We start from the raw sequence: 22,682 nt of genomic DNA, 5'->3' as shown, positions 1-22,682 counted from the left end.
AGCACACTGTGATGTTGAAGTTGAGAAACCTGCACAAGAACACAGCCGGACAGGTGAGGGGTCACGGTGTCATGCTCACTGGATCCCGAGGAGATTCCTGTTGGCCGTGGCTCTGGAGAGGCCGCTCGGAAGGCTCTGGTCTTATAAGGCTGCCGAGGGTGTGTGGCACCAGAGTAAAGGCGTAAAGGCAGGTGGGTGATCTTGGTGATTAAGACGGTTGCCCAAATCGCTTCTCGGCCTTTTGGCTAAGACGGTTGCCCAAGACACTTGCTCTCCACCCCCACCCCGTGCCAGTACGTGTCCCAGGTGAGGTGGTCAGGGGTGTATCTTTCTACAGTGTGGGACTTGCACTGCAAATTAAATGTCTTTCTCTGAGATTTCTGTCCTGCAATGGTAGTTTGTTGCTGTGTGACAAATGAGCACAAACTTAACGGTTTAAACCAGTACTCATTTACTCTTTTGTGAACTCTGCGTATCAGAAGCTGGGATAGCTGGTTGGCTTCCTGCTCAGGCTCTCACCAGGCTGCAGGCAAGGTGTTGGCTGCTGTGTTCTGGGCTGGAGCTCAGGGTCCTCCTGCAAACTATTCCTGTTGGCAGAATTCAGTTCCTTGCTGTTGTAGGACTTAGGTCCCTGATTCTTTGCTAGCTGCCAGCGGGGGGCCTGTCTCAGTTCCCTAGAGCCATCTCTGCCTTCGTTGACTTGTGGTCCCTCCATCTTCACACTAGTAACAGGGCTTTGAATCTCTCTGACCGTGCCCCTGCCAGCTGGAGGAAGCCCTCTGCTTTCAGGGCTTATGTATTTGCCTACCCAGGTCATTGTCTCTCTTAAGGGCATGCTATAGTACAGCATGATGACAGGAGTGATGATGATTTTGTCCTGGCCACAGGTTCTGGGGATTGGGGTGTGGAATATCTTCTGGAGGCTTCCTGCCTCGCATGGAGGTGTGCTCCTGTAGGTAATGAGGAGGATGTGGTTTTCTTTTCCAGCAGTTCTCTCCTTTGACTGGACTCCAGCCCATCATGATGACTCTGGTATTGCTGGTCCTGTCCTCTGGTTTTGTCTTCACAGCTGAACTCCGGCAACCAGAGTGACTAGCTCCCAGTGCTTTTCTGTGCCTCTCATAGGTCATCTAAGAGTGGTTTACTTGAAAGCCATGTGAATGAAAACATGAGAATGATGGCGATCAAAGAGTCCCATTTGTGAGACACCCTGCATTGGCCAGCTTAGGAAAGCTGTCATTCTTGTGTGTTGGGCAGGTAGGCGGGGATGCCAGGTGATTCATTCCAGTAGCCTCTGGAATTTAGGTGTAAGTACATAGTAGTCTGTCTTGGTTTGCACAAAACCCCACCAGTTGTATGGCAGCCCAAGTTAGTGGGAGAGCCCTGTGCCTCCTGCGGGCAGAGCAAGAACACTGCTCCGCTGCTCTTCTCTGGTCCCTTCCTGTGGAGTGACTGCTGCTCTTACACAGGTGACAGCTGACCCTTGTTCTCTCGCATCCCCTTAGGGCGAAGGGGCTGTGTCTTTGCCTGTACCCAGTGCCAAGCACGAGCTGCTGCTAGCTTCCTCTGAGTAAGCGAGGAAGCTTCTGATGAACAGTGAATGAGCAAGCGAAAGGGTCTCCTAGCTTACATGAACACGGGAGGGGTGGCCAAGCTTCATGGTTTAAGTCAAATGCTAGAGGTAACTTTTGTTGTTTGTTTTGGAATTTTTGAAGACTTGATTGCCAACTCTGAAGTTAGTTAAAAGCAGAATTTAAAATTGATTGTGGTTTATCTGCTTGTTTCTCCCAAGGAGTGCGGTTAAACCAGTTTTATACCTTGCAATGCAGAACTCAAAAGCAGAAAGCTATCAAAAAATTCTGTATTTGAAGGACATCACCATTTAGATTTAGTTGGTTTCTCTGTTATTATGAAACTAATACCTATCCAGGTAAAGTTAGAAAACTCTGGAAAGTATGAAGATACGTTGCCTGTCCTTCAGCCACCTGGTGGGTGTCCTGTGATCGATCACGCTAGGGGAGGCCTGAGCTCCATTTGCCAGAGAAAAGGAGGAGGCACCCAAGCTCCCTCCAGACACACCAGGTGTCTGCACAGAGGTTTGTCTGTTTCCACACGGACAGACGGGGCAGACTCGGTGGGAGCGTCTCTGAGGTTCCCGTTGTCAGAGAATGTCTTTCATTGTCAGCAACATGCCTTTTTATTGTGGGTTTGTGCTCTTTTTTAATTCCCAGATCAGCTGCTCTGCAGAACCATTTAGGTCCTCCTGTGGTTTAAGATTGGAGTTAATTTCCTAAGTGATAACATGTGGATGTAGGTGGTTTCTGTCTTTCTATATTGGAGAGAGATTTCAGGTGATCATCATGTTTCTGGAATTCTGTGGATCTGAAGCAGTGGCTAGGATGCAGGAGTCAAAGGGAAATGAAAAATCAAATCATTTCATTTTTGCTTAGAGCTCTTTGGCTGGCATGTGTCTCCCACCGTTTGGGAGGCATGCCTGTGGCCTTGGGCTCGCTCCATTAGCCTGCATCCTGCACCCCTGGAGCCTCCTTCACAGGCCTGTTTTTCACTGGTTGCATCATGGGTTCTGACTTCTGAGGCTCAGCTTCTCCACCCATGAAGCTAAGTGTCCGTACGACATCCCCCCCAGTAGGACACGCTACATAAAGGAGACTAGGAAGTGCCGTGTGAATTGTCACGTGGAGGTTTGAGAAGGCCACTCCTTTTCTTCCCCTTTCTCCTCTCTTCTCTGAGGAAATTGAAACCAAAAATTAGGCGGGGCTCATTGCCAACTGGACAGATAAAAGCTTTTTGCTCTGAGTTTGAAAATACAACTTTCCCTCTCAGGCTAGAGCTTTTCTCTGAGAAACTGTTAAAGCCTAAAGTTCCAAGTCTTCAGGGACCAATGCGATGTTGTGAGGATACTTCTCCCTTTGAGTCAAGGCATCCTTTTCTGATTTTGAAAATCTAACCAGTGCCCACATAATGTGTTCTGTAGGTTTTAAATACATATCTTTCCAGAGCTTCTTAGGCCCTCCTGTCATATTTCATCAGGTGTGTCATCATGTGTGACTTGTTGAAAGTTGAGGATTTTTTTTGTTGTTGTTGTTCTGTGCACTTAGTAGGAGTGGATGTTATTTCTCTGAGCCCTTTGCAGCTTCTAACTTCTGTGTACAGCAAAGAAAACAAAAGTAAGGGACAGGGCACTGCAGAGCTAGAGCACGCTGTCTAGCGGCTTGCTCTGTGAAGGTTGAAGAGCTCTGGTTTTGTGCGGTCCAGTACAGAGGCCACTAGGATATGTGGCCATTGAGCACCTGTCATGTGACTAATGCAACTGTGGAATTGAATTTTAATTGCATTTAATTTTAATGAAAACTTAAATAGCCTTATGTTTGGACAGCACCAACCTAGAGTAACTTTAGACTCTTTATTTGAAACACAGTGTTTGATTCAGTAACTGCTGCCTAAATAAATCCAAATGGGAACAACAGCAAAAGCTGTAGTACTCAGCAAGCCACCACTGGAAAGCTCTAGAACTGGTGTTTCTGAGTTTCTGGCGTATATTCTTTTCAAAGGGCTGCTGTTTCAATAGCACAGGAAGCATAGTATCGGCTCATGGCGGAGGGCAACGCGGAACAAGCTCGGTACGGCTCAGAGCATCTAGTCCAGCCTGGAGGTGGTGGCCTGGCGCTCCTGCCTACAGTCTCTTGCCGACCGCTCTTCTCAGGCACACAGTGGCTGTCACAGCTCCCAGGGCAGGGGCTCTACAGGGCTCTGCTCTCTGCATCACTTTCTTCCTCCCTGTGTTCTTAGAGCAGGCTCAGGAAATGGGTAGCACCATTCCCCTTCAGCAGATAGAAAACAGACGCCTAGCCAGGCTCACAGCCTTCCAGCGCTGATGTCTGGGAGCTCCAGGCAGTGTTCAGTGAAGGAGACCTCTTCAAGACGTGCGGGAGGGGGGTTAGCAACTCCCAGCTTCAGTGAGTCTATAGAGGGCCCTTTGCTTTTTTGTTTTTCTGAAGAGAGGTCATATTAGGGGAGAGGGAGCACTGAGGTTCTCCTGTAAGGACTTGGACGGTCAAATGACGAAGATGCTGGAGGTGGGGTCGGAGGAGTTTTATGCCAGTCCTGCTGCCACAGTATGCTGAAACTCCTGCTTTCTGCAGACACTCCAGGACTGGCCTGGGAGGTGAGGTGGTCCTGAAGGGAGCAGGACTCCTCCTATCTGGATTTTTTTCTTACAAGTTGTTATCTAGGAAAAATGGAGTATTTGATGAGTTGCTATTGTAACTGAAGACTACGGAGAGATGAAAGCCGGACTAGTAAGCATTTGTTGACTGCCTCCCCCCATTTCTTCTTGTCAGTAGCTCGTTTTAAAGAGAGAGTAAGCTTTTGTAGATAGAACATCTTGCCCAAGGTGCAACCAGAAGATAGGAGAACTGTAGCTTCCCAGCAGGACCAGACACCAGCTTCCCTGCTGGACCAGACAGCCTGTGCCACCGCTGACTCCCCACGATGGGAACAGGTGTGCCTGAATCCAGAGCAAGAATCAGGAACATGGTGAACTGGCAGAGATGGGAGCCATGGTGCAACGCAGTATTTTGCTATAGACATCTCTGAATTTAAGCAAAGAAATTTTAAAAATTGAAGGACAACTCTGAAGAGATAGCCAGCATATAAAAGAGGATACCTTAGGTGGCCTGTGAAATGCGGAGATCCTAAAGTATTGTGATAAGTTATCTTGTGGAAGGAAATTGATGATGAATCAGTCTAGAGAGAATGTGGCTCCATCAGACACTGACTCACGGGAGACTGATGTACAGTCCTACGTGCAAGCATGATGTAAACAGAACATAGAACGGAGACCAAATTCCAAAGAATGGGAACCTGCAAGAATAGTCACAGGTTAAGGTTTGGAATGAACTGAAGCTTGCAAAATTGTTAAAATGGCCTTATAGGAGTGCTTTTGGGGTAAGACTGTTGGAAGTAAGAAGTTTATGGTTGGGAAGATGGCCCCTTGTTCTCGGCACCTTCCTTTGCAGGTGGGTGCTTCAGCCTTCCTTTTTTCCTGTCAAGTGAGGGGTTTTCAGCACTTGTCACTGTCATCATCATCACTGGCCTGTTGAGCCCGCACCCCTGCATACAGCATCTTGGGCAGCCCTCCTGGTACGCAGGGGGTGGGGAGCATAGCACAGAGCAGAGTGGGCCCACTGGCTCACCCAGCTGGTGGGTGCAGTGCCGGTGTTGGATCTCAGGCAGTCTGATTCCACAGCACATTTTTTTTTTTTAAGATTTTATTTATTCATGAGAGGCAGAGGCAGAGACACAGGCAGAGACAGAAGCAGGCTCCATGCAGGGAGCCTGACGTGGAACTCGATTGTGGGTCCTCAGGATCACGCCCTGGGCTGAAGGCGGTGCTAAACCACTGAGCCACCCAGACTGCCCCACAGCACATCTTTTTAACCACTAGACATGTGGAGCAAAGAAGGGATTGTTCAAAGAGGTGTGGTAATAGGGAGAAAATAATTATATGAGTTCTCATCTCTGGGTAGAGGGACATGATCCTCTCAGGTTGCAGAGAGCATCGTGAAGTCATTGGGCTCTAAACAGTGCAGGTACCCCAAAATGGACATCTTTGTCCTGATCTCCCCAAGAGGAGTCTGGACTAGTTTCTCACAAACCAGGCATGAGGCCTGGTGCTTCACCGTGTGTTTCCAGAGTGACTTCTTTACGTGGTCAGTGATGCCACTACCGTGTGTGACACCGTGCATCTTATAGTTCTGTGTACTAATTGTTAAGAGTGCTTTCTGTGGATTTCTAAATCATTATTTTCATTAAATGGATTTGTGTGTGTGTGTGTGTTTGTTTAAAAAAAGAAAGCTTCAAAATCATGAGTCTACCACCCAGAGATCACCAAAGTGCTGTTAGGTGACTGTCGTTGTGGACCTCTCTCTAAGCCCATAGTGGATGGACACATGGATGAATCAGCAGGACTTCTTCTGTTACAATTCATGTTCTCTCTAAATACAGTTTGCTAAATTATTAATTTTGCTTGAAAGTGAAGGTAACATGGAACTTCCTAGATGGAAATACTAGTTTCTAGGAGGAATTGCTGAGACCAAGAATGGAAGAAAATGATGAAGGGCACCTGGGTGGGCCAGTCCATCAAGTGTCTGACTCTTGGTTTCAGCTCAGGTCATGATCTCAGGGTTGTGACATTGAGCATGGAGTCAGGCTGGGCTCTGGGGGTGGAGTCAGCTTGAGACTCTCTCTCTCCCTCTTCCTCGGCCCCTCCCCCTCGGCTTGTGCTCTTGCTTGCTCTTTCTCTCTCTCAAGTGAATAAATTTTTAAAAAATTATTAAAAAAAAAAAAAAAAAGGCAGCCATCTGCAGGCCAGGAAGGGGGCTCTTGCCGGAACCTGACAGTGCCCAGGCCCTGATCTTGGACTTGCAGCGTCCAGAATTGTGAGAAATAAATGTCTGTTGTTTAAATTGCCTAGTCTGTGGTGTCCTGTTACAGTGGCCTGAGCGGACTAAAATAGCCTTTTACGTCCTGATTTGCGTTACATTATTTGTCACCATGAGTTAAGCGTTTATATTTTGTTCTGTAATTATAATTGCTGCCATTTATTGAGCCTTTCCGGAGTGCCAGGTCCTTTTCTGCATAATCTGTCGGGACTTATTAAATCTTGATGTCAGCACCCAGTGGGGCACCATCCGTATCCTGCTGGGTGTCTGACCCCGGGTGGCCTGGGCTCCTGGTGGCTCTGCAGTCCTGCCTGGACGCAGGAAACCAGTTTGCAGTTGATTAGTCTTGGTTTTGTCTTTACAGAGCCCTCATGCTCACCCCAGGCTCTTCTGGGATGCCATCAGATGTCTGGGTTCCCCGCATGGTCCCTGTTTCTGCTGGGCTTTGTTGAGGGGGCATCTTCCCCGCCAGAGCTCGCGGAGCCATCTCCTTGCCTTTGCGTGCTGCCGTGAGCCTTGCAGGGCGGCCTGTGTGCCACTCTGGCTGTGACCCCGCCCTCACTCCCCATCCGCTGGCCAGGGCGCCCGGGGCCTGAGCCTGGTGGAGCTCCTGGGGCCCTGCAGCCGCAGCCCGGGGCTTAGTCACCGGCTCTGCCCCTGGAGGCCTGTGTCAGTGTCTTCCTGCTGTGTGTGTTCGGTCAGGTTGTAAAGGGAGCTGATGGTGCTGCGCTCCCTGAGGCCCGCCCTGTGCCTAGTACCCGTCTCCCTGGCTGGGAATGTCGTCAGGAATCTGAGTCCCCCGTCGGTGAAGATGGTTCCCAGAGGTTAATTTCTCAGTTGCCTTTCCGAAGCCTTCCTCCTGTCCACGCTGGCCCTGGGAGCAGCGTCTGTCTCAGCATGGGCCCCTGATGTCACTCCTGCTCGGAGTGGAGCTGCACCCACAGGGCAGGCTGTGCCTTGGCTTTAGGGAGGCCGCCCCCCCCCCACCCCCAACCGCCCTGCCAACCCATTCTCAGTTGTCTCCCTGTTACTGGCAGCGTGTCTGTCCCTCCAGGGGGACCTCTTCCCCTCAGATGACCTGAATCCTTTTCTGTTTCCTCTGCATTCATCTTGTTGAGCTCGGCTCTTGTTGCTCCAGCGCGCGGGGCGTGTTCCTGTTCTGCTGCTTGTCATGGGGGGAACCCCGATGTTAGTGACGTGTCCTGGCTGAGGTTGCTTTTCTGTTGAATGAGGCCCCATAGCAGGTTTTTCCCGATTTCAGCTTTTGTGTTTCTTGCTGCTGGGTTTATTGTTTCTGTTGTGTACTGTTCCTTTTCTCTTTCTCTCTCTCTTTTTTTTTTTTTTTTTTTTTGCTGTGGTGTGTTCATGGGGTTGCTGCCAGGGCAGACCTCACAGGCTGCCTTTATGCTGATGTGGCATACGTGTGTTCCTGCTGTGCCCTTTCCACCTCGCTGGGAGATTTCAGCCTGGGCCGCGGGCTTGAAAGGCTGGCTGCATTCTGGGCTGGCCTCTCTGGGACCTGGCAGCCCCATGGGTGGAGAGTATGGGCTTGGGGCAGCTGGCAGGCACCTGTGTCAGGGCCCGAGTCTTTCTAAAGGGCCTTGGCTTTCTCAGGCCTCTTTGGTCTTCTTCTTCCTGGCCACTGGGCTTCTTCTGGAGCCTGACAGCCTTGTTTGAAGTTGGCCCAGGGTTGCTGCACCCCAGACCCAGGCACCCCTCTTCCCTGGGCCATTGGGCTTCCTCCCAGTACCTGAAGCCTCCCGAGCTCATCTTTGCTGTGGGGGCCTTGGGCTGCTTACCCTTTTGCCAGGATGCTGTCCCCCAACCCTTGCATGTCTGGCTGCTGCTTGCTCTTCCATCAAGGCTCCAGTACCAGCTCCTCACCACCCCAGCTGTAGATGGCTGTGGGTCACCATTTGAAGGCTGCATAGTTCACTCTACTTTTTTTGGTTATTATCTCCCCTCTCCATGCTGCCCTCGGCCCACTCCCAAACTCAGAGCAAGGGCCTTACTTACTTTGTTGTGCTCGCTACTCCGTAGCCAGTATCAGAATAGTGCTTGCTACATAGTAGGTCTACAGGAAATCACTGTAGAAAGATGAGTCACACCTGCTTTCTGCACTTTCATATTGACTTAAACCTTGGATCCGTTAAGTCCTTTCCCATTCTTATTCCAGTAGTGTTTTCCTTTCTCTTAAAACATTTCCCAGTCATCTTGGTGGGGCCTTGGGAGGTTGGTGAGTGCTGGCCCCCCTCCTGAGACTTTAAGAGGTTGCCACGTCTAGTTTGTGCCCAGGAGAATTGGTGCAGATGACTTGTTTCCTCCTTAAACTGGATGGAAACAATCCTGGCTGATTGAATGAAAAGTAAACACGTGATAGTTAAAAGTTATATTAGTTTTTTCTGACAGTGTAAATTGAATTTTACCTGTACAGATACTGGGTTCAGTGAAGTGAGGTCAGTTCATTGCAGTAGACTTCCCAGATGTTACTGCACTAGTGTGCGGGGCACTGGCTCCCGCTGTGTGCATGTCTGCGGGCCCCATGGAACTGGACATAGGCTCTTCCAGATGCTCTTCGAGTCTTGGTGACATGGAAGGTGATTGTCATGTCTTCTGTCGGGGCGCTGGGATGCCTTGTCCCCTTAGGACGGCATCACCAGTAGTGAGACTGCTCGTGTCTGGCATCTGATATCTCTTGAGTGGTCAAGGCCAGGGAGGGAGCCGGTGGGAACGGAGCAGCTTAGGGAGGTGGAGGCAGAGTGTGGAGATTCCAGAAGCCTGCAGGAGGCAGACAGGGAGGGGCGGTTGGTGGGAAATGGAAGCTCCAGGGAGTGCTTTGAGCATCAGGAGCCAACAGTAGAGGTGCTGCCCTGCCTGAGCTCTCTATGCGAGACATGTGTCTCTGGAGGCACTTTAACTGCTGAGCCTTCCATAAGGAGGGGTGATGATGGTGCTTCTCAGGATCATGCTCAGTGAAGTGTGTCGTGCAGTGCCTGGACAGAGCCAGCAGGTGGTAAATGTCAGCTAATAAGAAGAATATTGATATGATATGATCACCAACGAATGACAGGCTTTTTCCTGTAGAGTCTAAACGTAGCCTTCGAATCTTACTCAGCACAGCTCTTTGGCAGTGGTGCTGTGATGAGAGTGGGCCCCTAGAGAAGGCCTTAACAGGGAGCTAACGCTCTCCCTGGTGGGATGTAGCCAGAGAGAGTTGGGGTCCTTGAGAGAACACCCCCTTCCTCAGAGAAGTCTCCTCAGGCTCATTCTTCTGCATCTGCAGAGGATTTTCTGGGATTGTGGGGGTGGTGTTTTCAGGAGCCCTGTCTGTTGTGGGAGTGAATGCTGCAGTCTAGAGTAGCTTCCTGAACTGGTGGCTTGGGTGGCATTAGAACCAGAATTTTAGGGTTGAAGGGGCCTGTAGCTTGCTGGACCTCTATGCTGAGCCATCAGAGGGGTTCCCTGGCCTCTATGGTCCTGGCCTAGCTCACTTGTGGGCTGGGACGGAGCCAGGAGATGCCCCTGCTGGAGTGCCCCTAACATAGAAGCAGGAGACCAGAGACTTAACACAAGCAGAAATGTCTGTCCTGTGACCTTTGGAAGTAAAGTAGTATCAGTGAATGAAACCAAAGTGATTCCTTTTTTTTTTTTTTTTTTTTTGGATGGGGGTGTTATGATTATAAAAGCAATAATATACTTATTGAAGAAATTTGGGAAATATGGAAGAGAAATTACCCATAATTTTCCTGCTAACACTTGAGCATATTTCTTTGTATGGTTTTTAATACTACTCTCAATACATTATACAGGTATCATTTTGTATTTATTTAAATCTAATTCAAGATAAAGTGGTTCCTTCAGTCATCAAATAGCTCTTTTAAACAATTAAAAATATTATACAAATGTACATGATCCTCTAAATAGAATTATTACATTTATGACTTTTTGCTCTTTATAAAGGGACCCACAGTGAATTTCTGCACATGTTTCTCTGTGCCAGGTCACCTGAGTGTGTGACTTCCTAGCTTTGTGGCTAAACACTCAAGTTCCAGAGCTACGCAGCTCTGGGTCTGAGTCTTGGCTGCATGATCTTGGGCTGGTTACCATCTGCCTAATGAATACTTAGCTTTTTCATCTGTAAAATGGAGACAGTAGCATTTGCATTGGAGACTATTTGGGGGGCTCTAATGAAAATGCCGGTAATGTGGCTGGTGCTGTGTAGTGTTCCAGAATACTAATGTTTTCAGACTCTTAAACACTAATCTTCCTTACAAGATTATCCCAGTTTGCCTTCCCATTGAGGGTAGGGATCTCTGGAAAGATGACAGATCATACAGCTATTTTAATTTCAAAAATGATGTAGCTACTTGAGCTAGCAAACAAGGCTCAGGCTCTGACTTTTCGACATGGCTGTGTGGTTCCCTCTGAACCACCTACAGGTGGCTGCAGTGGTTGGTAATTGTGCTGTGGCTGCCATGCATGGCTTGATGGTAGGTGGCCTGAGCCAGCACAGAAGAAAGCCAGCACCGTGAAGAGCCTTCTGGACCTCTCCTTGCACCCCAGCTGCTCTCCTGGCTGTGAGCTCCTCCATAGGCTTGAAGGTCCTGGATTGCACTGTGGTCTCTCTAGGGCACCAGTGTCAGGAGACTGAGTCCTTTGGTCATTTTTGCTGCATGATGGGTTGTGGACATGCTAAAAGCAGGTGGTTTTTCTCCAGCTGGTACCTGCGGCATGGGGTGGTTTTGGGGGTTATAATGCAAAAGTGTAGTACTACTAATTCTATCACTGGACTGTCTACTGACTCAGGTTGTGAAATGCTGGGTTAGCTTCATTCTGGTCTGTAGGAAGCTCTCAGGTGCCTCACTGGTTCTCTCTCTAGAAGCCATATCTGAATGTCCTTTCTTCTCTAGCAGTAGATTCATAAGAAATACATTAAATTAAGTATTTTTGTCATGGCTTAATGATAAGCTTTTGGTGTCTGAGTTCTTCCTGTTCTGAGGCGAAGACTCCTGTGGTTCTTTGGTCCCTGGGCCTTTGCTTGGCACTTACAGCATCCTTGGGTTTGCTTTGCTAAGGTAGAAGAGTATCATTTCCTTTGCTGGCCTTCAGTTTAGGTTCTGAAAGGCCCCAGACATCTATCTGAACCAGGGTTGAAAGTTACCCAGGAGGGGTTTTGGAGGGAAGGGGATGAAGAGCTCACTTTTACTGGGAGCTAAATGTGCATGGGCCAGAGTTATAGCATTGATGATTCCAAATGCAGAGCCTTTCTGACCTGGCTGTTTTGTGAATGCTAGATGATTTTAGCTTTTTCGATCTGGGTTGGCCCTGGGTCATAGCAGCTGTGCCTTCCCAGTCCATCTTGCCTACTCCTACCCCAAAGAGGTACCCTCCTCTTCCTATCTGTTGCTCTCAGTCCCCTCCCCTTGTGGCAGCTTCTCCCAAGGGCCTCACTCTTCCACTAACATTTTAAAAGCACTTGCAGGGGTAGCTTTGTTCAAAGCCTGCCTGGAGAAAGATGTGTACACAGGTAGGTCTCCGGAGTAGAGAGATGCTCAAGTGCAGGCCTTTACAAAGCAGCCTGATAGGGCAGCTGCCACATTAACAACATAAGTAGAGGAACGTTCTGGAAACAAACTGGGTTCTAATTGTAGTTTCAGGTGTTTTCATTCCATTTTTGAGCTTGTATTAAAAAAAAAAAAAAAAACTTTGAAGGCCTTCCTCAAGGTTTTCTGAGTAATTGGTGCGCAGATATTAATTGCCTTGTCACGTAATTAAAAATAAATAAAAATGATTTGTAATTAGTTCATTAACTGTATCAACACATGGGTAATTTAAAGAAGATCGTTCATGCCTGAAAATAGAAACAGCCATTCCCTCATGGATGTCTGCACTTGCCGCAGGCTCAGCAGTGGGTACTTCCTGATTAGGGTCTGTGCTGCGGGGTGGGCATTCAGGTCCTCACAGCTCCCGTGGCTAACTCTACTTGGTTTCACTAAGGCATTGTTTGGGGCAACAATCTAGACCATGAATGTTGTGGAGCCGAGGGGAAGGAGCTCCAGTTTCTGAGAAACCTGGCTTTTAATGCCTTGAAAGGCTTTAAGAAGAGTTGGGGGATCGGGGGAGATGGAATCGATTAACAGTCGAAGGTAGTTTCTGGTATTTTCTATTGTATTTTGCATTGTGATGGAAAGCTTGATTTTTCCCAGAGCGTGTGAATTGACCAGGTTCGTGGGGGGCGTTAGGAGTTAGCTGACAGCATGGACAGGGACCATGGGGACAGGGGAGCCCCGGGAGCCAGTGGTCAGGGTTTAAGGTCTCAGTGAGCTGGCAAAGGTCCAGCGTGGTGACCCTTCACAGCATGGCTTGTATTTAGAGGGTTCAGGGACCAAAAGCTGGAGGCCTTGCTGGAGGCCATGCAGGTGTTCATCTGCCTTCCCTGTTCCCCTAAAACAATGAAGACTAAAATCTGACCTCTGACCATGGTTTTCTGTAGAAGAAACGCTGGGATTTAAAATCGAGGGGAGCAGGCAAGCATCATTCACCTATAGGGAAAGGTGTGTTTCCTGTGCCCCCCCTTTCTTCCCATGGGGTTTTATTTAAAATACAGTACTTTGTCTTCACTTCAGGCATCTTTTTTACCTGCTGTAGCGTATCTTCCTGTCCTTGGTGGGAACAGAGAAGTCACCTTTGGGCCACTTGCAGGTTGTGCCAGGGCTGGGGTTCGAGGGTTAGGGGGCTGAACGCCCGAGTGCCCCCAGTGAGGGTGCAGAACCAGCCAGCCCTCCCTGGCTCCAATTCAAAGTTAGACAAAATTGAGAGCCATGTAACCCCACCAGCTCAGCTTCTGAAATCAAAAATCCCCCTCTTGCAATGGGTTGTCTGTGTTCATCAATAGCTCTATTAGCTGTGAAGTCAGATAGTTTGGTTTGCTAACTGAATAACATTTCACCTTTTAAATAGCCCATGGAGTTGGGTTTCATAAATATTTATGGCAACCATATACCAGGTGCTCATAAGAGAGACACTAAATCGTTGCTGACCGTCATCATTTGGTACTAAAAGCAGAAATTAATTTGGAATGTACTAAAAATTAAGCAGTCCTTTACTCTTTGAATGGATTTGGAGTCTTATAAGAGAGCAACTGTAGATAAGATATGTCTTTTTCATTTTTCACAGAACTTTATTTTCTAGTACTTAGTTTAAAAGTGCATTGGAAAATCATGCTTCAGAAGTCTATGATTTTGTGATTAAAACTGAAATTTACGGGATCCCTGGGTGGCTCAGCAGTTTAGCGCCTGCCTTTGGCCCAGGGCAAGATCCTGGAGACTGGGGATCGAGTCCCATATCAGGCTCCTAGCATGGAGCCTGCGTCTCCCTCTGCCTGTGTCTCTGCCTCTCTCTGTGTGTCTTTCATGAATGAATAAATAAATAAAAATCTTTAAAAAAAAACCCTGAAATTTACTGAAAACTGTAATCTTACCATTGCCATCTTAAAATACCCAGAAAATGAATCCTTTAGGGCTCCGTTCACTGTGAGGTGTCAACTGAGATTCTTCCAGATGGAGTCTCAGGGTTGCCCCTGATCTGTACGGGCCGTCCCCTCGCTGGAGTGTCGGCATTCCGCTTCTCAGAGAAAGCCACCAGAGGTGTAGAGGTGTGCTGTATCTGCGCAGCCAGGGCCCGCAGCCCTCGCGTACACAGGGCAGCCGGCCTCCTTTCCCACTGCGCCTGCCCACATTGGTGACCCACTTAGCATGAGGCTGAAGCGCCACCACAAAGCAGCAGAAGTGCCTTCTCTGCCCGGGCCCCAAGCAGCGTGTGCACTTGGCTCCGCGGCTTAGTAGGAGGTTTGTGCAGTGCAGGGGTTCTAGAGTTTGTTTTCACAGCTCCCTCTAGCTGAGAGCAGCAGTGCAGGCCTCACATTGCCCTGGTTCTTGCTCTACTCTTGTTGCCTCCCCAAGATGCCCTGTGGTCAGCTTCTGAGGCCATATTTTGTTGAATCCAAGGTGCCATTGCATGCAAAGAGTTGAACCATTTGCAGTTGTTTTTGTGGGTCAGAAATACAAACTTCGTATAGACAACTTCCTGTAGAGATCAACTGACCTAAAAGGATGCACCATTGTGAAATGTGCACAAAGGAAGAAAAACGTTTAATTTTGAGCTGATCTGATGCCCAGCCATTGATTGAAAATTGCATTCCAGTTTCAGACATGTTAGAGTGTTGAGGGAGAAAGAGTGCCTTCTAGTGAAGATGAAAGAACAGTCTTTGCTCAATTCCATAATTACATCAGTTCCTTTTGGAAAATGCCCTAATCAGGCACTATTGTTACTAACATCTCGTTACGCTATTAAAGCATGGTTTTGTAAATGTAGCAGTGAGTATGTGTTTAAATTATATCAAGAACTAAAATGTTTAGCTTTGACAGACATGGCTCTTTTTTGTCCATATTTAGCTCCAGGGTTTTAAGATGTTTATTTTAGAGGATGTTGGAAAAGAGAGTTCCAGGACCTATTAGAAGGTGTTTTGTTTGTTTTAATTGAGGTAGAGTTGGCCAGCGGGTTACATTACTTTCAGGTGTACCGCATGCTGCTGGAGGAATTCCCTGCATCACCCCGTGCTCCTGGCAGATAACGTGTGACCACCATCTGTCCCCCATACAGCATTGTACAGTATCACGGATCGCCTTCCCTGTGTTGTACTTTTCATTTCTGTCACTTATTTTATACTTGGAAGTTTGTATCTTTAATGCCCTCACTTACTTGCTCAGTCCCCCTACTCCTACTCTCGCACCCATTTCTTCCGTGTGTTGATGAATCCGCTTCTGTTTTTTTGTTTGTTTGCTGTGTTTTAGATTCTACATATAAGTGAAATCATATGCTATTTGTCTTTAACTGTCTTGACTTCACATAATACACTTTAAGTCCAGCCATGCAGTTTCAAATGGCAAGTGTTCATTCTGTTCTGTGGCTGAGCAATCTTCCACTGTATAAGTTTGCCACATCGTTACCCACTCCTCTGTCATTGGACACTTGCGTTGCTTCCATGTATTGTCTGTACAGATGGCCAACAGACACGTGAAAAGATGCCCAGCATCAGGAAATGCAAACCAAAACCACGATGAGATGGAACCTCACACCAGTCAGAATGGGTAGTATCAGAAAGACAGGAAATAACAGGTGTTGGCAGGGATGTGCAGAAAAAACACTTGTGCACTATTGGCGGGAATGGGAATTGGTGCAGCCACTGGAAAACAGTATGGAGGTTCCTCAGAAAATTAAATACAGGGACGTCTGGGTAGGCTCAGCAGTTGGGTATCTGCCTTCCACTCAGGGCGTGATCCTGGGTCCTGGGATCAAGTCATACATCGGGCTCTTTGTGGTGAGCCTGCTTCTCCCTCTGCCTGTGTCTCTGCCTCTCTGCCTCTCTCTCTCTCATGAATAAATGAATAAAATCTTTAAAAAAAAATTAAATACAGAACTATCATATGATCCAGTAATTTTACTGAGTATGTACCCAAATCAAACAAAAACAATATTTTGAAAAGATATGTACACCCTCTGTTTATTGCAGCATTATTTGCAATAGTGTGTTTTTATCAAGTTTGTCTCCTATTGGAAGGTGTGCAGGTGGTGGAGCTCTGCAAGTGAGCCTTATCCTTGCGGGGGGGTGGGGATGGAGGGCGCACTTCTGCTTTTGTGCACTGTTAGGCCTGCAGGGATGAGAAGAGGGAGGACCTGGGGGAGGAGACATAGCCCAGGCATCCAGTTCTGGAAAAGCTCGAGAAGTGTGCTCTGATGGGGCTGCCCCGTCTGCTTGCTGTTACGTTTTGCCTTAGGTGAGGTTAAGGAAGAAGCAGCCAGATGTACCGCTGGTCACATATGGCTCTTTGGATTTAAATTGAGTCAGATTAAAAATCCAGGTCCTCAGTTGCAGTAGCACATTTCAAGTGCTCAGTAGCCCCGTGGACAGAACATGTCCATCCCCTGGCAAGTTGTGTCAGCTGCACCCTGCTGCAGAGCACGTGGGTCTCCGCTCGTGTCCCCACAGTGGACTTGCTACCTGTGCTTGGGGCCTGCTGGTGATCCCAGACCCACACAAGCCAGCTCTGCTCTGGGAGCTTACTGCCCTGGCTAGGGTGGATGGGAAGAGGCACCAGGGCTTTGGAAGCCTCACTGACTTGATACTTTTTTTTTTTTTTTTTTTTAAGGAATCTATATTTATCATTAAAATTAGAAAATGTGTACAAGCAAAAGCAATATAAAGATCACAGTCTTGTCAAGTTGTCATCTAAAATGCAGTTGGCTTTTTCCTGTTTATTTTTTAAATTTATGTGATGAGCACATTCTTGTAAAAAACAAAAACACCTCAAGCAGTATAGAGGTTCTGAAGTAGAAAGTGGAGTGTTCTCACGCCAGCCCATCCTGGTGTCCAGGGCATGAAATACTGTAGGTGTTGGCATGTGGCCTTTTAGACCGCATGTATTTGGTGCATATATGGGCCAGACGTTCGTATGAAGTGGGCCCACATCTTTGTCTCTGTACCAGCCGTCTGTCCTGGGCATCTTCTCTTATCAGCTCACCACATCTTCTTGTCCTTAATGAGTGGACGGTGTCTCACGGGGGACCATGTCTTATGGCCAGCACTCCTGCGGTGAGCATGCACTGCAGATTCTCCTGTGTGTTTCAGGGTCTCCTATCACAGTTTCCCAGAAGTGATAAATTGTCAGCTTACCCCAGAGAATGCTGCTAGGGCCTGGGCCTTTCTGCAGAGTCCGATTTGTCCTTTTTCTGCCATGGGCAGTTGTCATTTGGTTTTTAATTTGTTTATCTTCAGCATGTGTTTTGGAAAGAAGTTCTGCATTCTTTGTGTTGTGATTGTCGTTTTATATTGAAGTCTAGAAAAGCCTCTTCCGAGTCCAAAATAGCATTTGATTCCCTGTGGGTTTTTCTTCTCTTTGATTTTTTTCACCTGAAAAATTCAACTCTGCATCTGAGTGATGTTTTCAAGTACAGAACAAGGTAGGAGTCTCACACTGTTGTCTTTAGGTTCCTATGTCAGGATTTGGTTTAGCTACAGAGAACAGAAGTAGTAGAGTGTTGGTGGTCCAGTCTAGATAACTATTAGGTTATCCCTCTGTGTCGCCTTCCTTCCTTGCTCTACACCAGGGGCCTTTCCTGGATTCTGTGGGCCTCTCTTCCCTTAAGAAACCTGAGGAAGTCTCCTCAGCCTCTGCCAGGGCTCCCTGGCCACTTGAGGCTGTGGGAGGGGCCCCTCAGTATCCTGGTGGACAGCCAGCCGTCTCTGCCATGTGAGGCTATGTCCCAGGGCCTCCCATTAAATCAGTTTCCTGCCGGTTTTGAGATGCCACCTCTGTGATCTATCGTAGAGGAGAGTTTTCTGTGATGGTCACAGCATGGAAATTGTCATGGGAGATTTGGAGACTGACTGCTGGTGGGCTGACATTGAGCTCTATAAGGTAGCAACTAATTTTGGATATAAGGAGACTTCAGTGTGATTTTATGTAGACTTATCTGCTGTGAAATGCTGTTGAGGTTTTGATATGTGAGAAGAGTGCATGTTTATTTCTGAGCAGTAATGATTATCTGGACATAAATGATCATGGATGTACCTATGAACTGCTTTGGAGCATTGAATATGTGGGTGTACTCAGGATGGGAAGTCACAGACTCATAGAATGACCTGTGTTGTAGCTGATGCCTGCAGTTGGGCATGTGGTTAATAGCATTTGATTGTGAAAGTGCGTTGTCAAAAACATAAAATGCAGCTTCTTAAAGTGATGAGAACCATGTGTAATGTTAGTATCGAGTAAAGTAATGCAAATTAGCACTGCTTGGGATGTGAAGTGGTTATGTGTTTTAGGGAGAGCGTAGATCTTAAATGACAAGGTCATAAGCGAAATATTTTTTTAACCCAAACATGCTTTGGTTCATCCCATTCACACTGGTCACACGAGCAAGCATTGTTTTGGTGCCAGGATCAGGTGGTGAGCCGTGAGCCCCTCACCGTGCTGTGGGAAGGGCACAAGGAAGAGTGTGGGAGTGGCGTGGGGGGCAGGGGTGCCTCCCCGATCCAGCATGGTCTCTCTCAATTCCACTGTTCTTCCTGGGGTGGTCTGCCGCCCCAGACCCCATCCTTGGTGCTTCCTCACTTGGAGGGCTCCTTGAGGAGCCCACTGAGCAGGAGCAGGCAGCTGAGGGGCTCTTGGACTTTGCCCAGATGTCACGATGGTTAGACCTTGTGTCTTTCTGGAGCGATGGTGTCATCACACCATGGAGCCCCTGGTCTTGGGGCAGCTCCGGGACTCAGGCAGCGCCTCGCCTCGCCTTGCTCGCCTCACCTTGCTCGCCTCGAGGAAGAGCCAGCAGGGCTGCTTGTCCAGCCAGTGGTCTGGGAGTGCTCCTTCTAGTCCAGAAGGCAAAGCAAAAATACTCTTCCTGATACTCATTACAGCAGGTCACTTTTAGGCCTGATTGAATATACCTTTCAGATAGGTGTGTCATTAGCGTATCTGATTGGCTGGACGGGACCCTTGAAATCAGGAGGCCAGTGTGTTCTACTTGGCACCACTTCTGCTCTGGGAACGTGGGCGTGCCTCGACCTCATTACTAATCTCTTCTGAAATATGGGCAGGGGTGAGGTGATGTGATGCCTCTTGGCTTTGTCACTTGAGACCAATAGGTCCTGTTGAGACGTATTCCCTTCTGGTATGTGGGCTGTTTTGCTAACTATTGAGCTAACATTATTAGGTTATTATTGAGCAAATTTTATTTATCTTCTCTTTGTTTTACTAATCAAACTTATAGTGGAAACAAGTGAATTTGATTTGTTTTATTCCCAGGATTAGATTACTTGCCCCCTAGAATTCATCCTCCAGACTGACTGGAGATGACCATCTTTCCTTCCATGGAAGGAGTCTTCTGTGTAGATCCTTGGCTGGCCCTGAACCTGAACTCCACAAGCCCTGGCCCGCCCCAGGATGGGCTTTTTCACCCTGGGCAGGCAGATAGTGCGAGAGGTGGCTCCTGAGGCAAGGGGACGAGGCAGCTCTCCGAGCTCCCCTTCTGCTGGAAAGGCTACAGTTAGATGTCTGTTAGGAAAAGAGGGCCGCACACACTTGTGCCGCACCTGCATTGGCCCCTGGACCTCCTGGGGGGCTGGCGCCTTCAGGAGAGGACAGCTGGGTGGCGGCCTCGGGGCTTGGTGGCCTGCAGGCCCCGCCCCGCGCCCCTGGGATGCGCTTCCCTTGGTTTTCTGGCTCAGGCTCCCGGGTGACCGACGGGGACACGGCCTTCAGGGCGCTGGCAGATGGGCCTGCGGGACTGCGGGGCACAGCGAGCCGGGATGGGATGCGGTCTGCCCCGAGCCGCCCCTTTATCCTGTGCCTGCGGAGGAGATGAGCCGTCGAGGCTCGCGCAGCACAGCACGAGGGCTTGGCTGTTCCCGCTAACTTGGGTGTGTCTTTTCTTTTGTCCACCAGACTTCATGAGGAAATCATTGACTTTTATAACTTCATGTCCCCTTGTCCTGAAGAAGCAGCCATGAGACGGGAGGTGGTGAAGCGGATCGAAACCGTGGTTAAAGACCTCTGGCCAGCGGCTGATGTGGGTTCACTCTTTACTCGCGCCCGGGGCTGGGGTCATAGGGTGTCCCTGGCCCTAGGCCACCCCCCGTCCCCACCCCTGCCCGGGCCTGGCCCTCGTGGCAGGGCTTCCGCAGGCGCGGCCCCGGGGAGGGCGGTGGGGCGGCAACTGGGAGTTTGGCATGCACATTCCCACTCCCTGCACCTTCGCAAGCAGCACCCTTGGGGTTGGGAGGGTGGGCCTAAGGGAATTTGTTTCTGGAATAGTGCGATTATTCTTTTAAACTCACCTTGAGATTAGAATTCTACCCATTGCCCTCATTCCACAACATAGTGTATGTTCAATTTTGTAGAACTGGAAAAGAATTTCCAAGAATTACCTGACATGAATGTGTGTTGCTTGAGATGGGGGCCATGGGCACTTGGGTGCTTAGCACAGGCAGTGCGACACATGTCCTGTGGACCACCAAGTTGGTGATGGCCCAGGGTGCCTATGCTGATCAATCATTCCTACTCATGATGGTGACAGGAGACCACCCAGTGATGGATGGATGAGCTGGGCTGGTGGATGGCACCCATGCTCCCAGTGAGCAGGTGCAGTCCCTTGAGTCCCTCTGCTTTTTTTTTTTTTAATTTTTTTATTTATTTATGATAGTCACACACACAGAGAGAGAGAGAGAGAGAGAGGCAGAGACATAGGCAGAGGGAGAAGCAGGCTCCATGCACTGAGAGCCCGACGTGGGATTCGATCCTGGGTCTCCAAGATCGTGCCCTGGGCCAAAGGCAGGCACCAAACCGCTGCGCCACCCAGGGATCCCTTTTTTCTTTTTTAAACTTTATTTATTTATGAGAGAGAGAGAGAGGGAGAGAGAGAGGCACGCGCAGAGACACAGGCAGAGGGAGAAGCAGGCTCCATGCTGGGAGCCCAATGTGGGACTCCTCCTGGGATCCCAGAATCATGCCCTGAGCCAAAGGCAGATGCTCAGCCCGCTGAGCCACCTGGGTGTCCCAAGTCCCTCTGCTTTTACAACAACATTCATGACATTCCACGTTTTTGTACTTAAACTTTAGTGCCTGGGGGCTAAGCCCTGCCTTTGCACCTTAGCTACGAGTTTGAAAATTGTCAGCTTTGAGCAGTTGTGGGAAAGGCCAATAATTGTTTCATCTCTTCATTTGAGTTTTTAAAAATTCCCATTTCGGGTGGGTCTTTAACTTAAAGGGTAAGAGGATTTTGATGGTGTTTTGCCACCTTTCCCCCTTGCCCCAGCTTGCAGGGCAGTTCTAATTTTTCCCCAGAGTAGGGGTGCGGCCTTTCAGTGAGATGTGGGAGAAGGCTGCCTGCTTGAATTGTCCTGTGTCATGAGACAACCTCTGTTCTCTTTCAGGTACAGATATTTGGCAGCTTTAGTACAGGCCTCTATCTTCCAACCAGGTGAGTACTAGATCCGAACGGCTCGTGTTGTGGGGATGTGGGTCTAGTTGGGGTGGGGAGTGTCTGCGTGCCTGTGCCTATTAAGGGCTAAAAGTAGGTCCCTCAGCTTAGGAATGTAAGCTAAAGGAAAAGACTGGAGTATAGAGGAAAAATTGCAGGAAATAAAATCTAATTTAGTGTTACGATAACTGTTGTATTTTTCCTCTTGCACGTCATTTGTTGTGTTACAAAAATGCTAGACACCAGACACATAAAGATGAGTGGGAGGGTCATGGGAAGAAAATGCGGTGCAAAATATTCTAAAAGTTTTGGGTATGTTTTTGAAAATCGATCTTCTATTTTAATGACGATTCAAGCAAACAGTCTATTTAAACAGAATTTTGTATTTTTTAATTGAAAAATAGCTAACAAATTTGCATCCTAAAATTGTTCTCAAGAACTATCTTGATCCCAGAACAGTGTTATGTGCACTGTTTCCTTAAGCTTACTCTCCTCTAACCCACTGTTAGCATTTGGACACTGAAGAGACTGTAATCTCAGGATTTGGGACTTTAATCTCAGGGCCAGTGGGGAAGTGATCAGATCCCAGGTGCCCAGGAAAGCACAGGTTGACAAGAGTGATGCAGTATATGTAGACAGCACAGGAGGAAGAGCCAGGAAACGTCAAAGGGGCAGGCATTTTCATTTCAACCTCCTTGATTACCTGGGAATGCTGGGAAACTCTTTCAACCTTTGGGTTCTCCATCCTTATGTTAACCAATAATTCATAAACTGTCTTCCCTCCTTCAGAGGGATATGCTTAATAGGTGGTGTGTATGGCCTGGAAGGAGATGGGAGTATGCAGGCCCTAGCACCGGTCCACCCCAGAGGTGTGTGTTACTGGATAGTGATGTGAGCCAGGGGTTCATGGTCACTTCTTCTTCTGTCCAGTGACATCGACTTAGTGGTCTTTGGAAAATGGGAGCGTCCTCCTCTGCAGCTGTTGGAGCAAGCCCTGCGGAAGCACAACGTGGCTGAGCCGTGCTCCATCAAAGTCCTTGACAAAGCTACAGTAAGTGTAGGGGCCTCGGCCCGCAGCCCCAGCGGAGGCTTTCGCACACCTGCCAGCAGTTGCGATTCACCCATGTCTTTAGCTTATGTTTATAGGAGTTGCTGCTTAAACTTTTGAAGACTTCTCTCTTGGTA

General features: G+C 48.4%; 1 protein-coding gene across 2 annotated transcripts in view; it reads left to right on the top strand.

Moving 5' to 3' along the window:
* Window positions 1-22,682, top strand: part of TENT4A (terminal nucleotidyltransferase 4A) — a 43,649-nt gene that overhangs the window by 5,673 nt on the left and 15,294 nt on the right. For both annotated transcript variants that reach the window (XM_077879624.1, XM_077879623.1), the window contains exons 2-4: window positions 19,964-20,087; window positions 21,451-21,497; window positions 22,428-22,548. In XM_077879624.1, the coding sequence (XP_077735750.1) occupies window positions 19,964-20,087; window positions 21,451-21,497; window positions 22,428-22,548 (292 nt within the window). The remainder of the gene's footprint in view (window positions 1-19,963; window positions 20,088-21,450; window positions 21,498-22,427; window positions 22,549-22,682) is intronic.

Source organism: Canis aureus, chromosome 31 (genome assembly GCF_053574225.1).
Source record: "Canis aureus isolate CA01 chromosome 31, VMU_Caureus_v.1.0, whole genome shotgun sequence".
Classification (NCBI taxonomy): Eukaryota; Metazoa; Chordata; class Mammalia; order Carnivora; family Canidae; genus Canis; species Canis aureus.
This window is presented reverse-complemented; position numbering and strand designations above follow the sequence as displayed.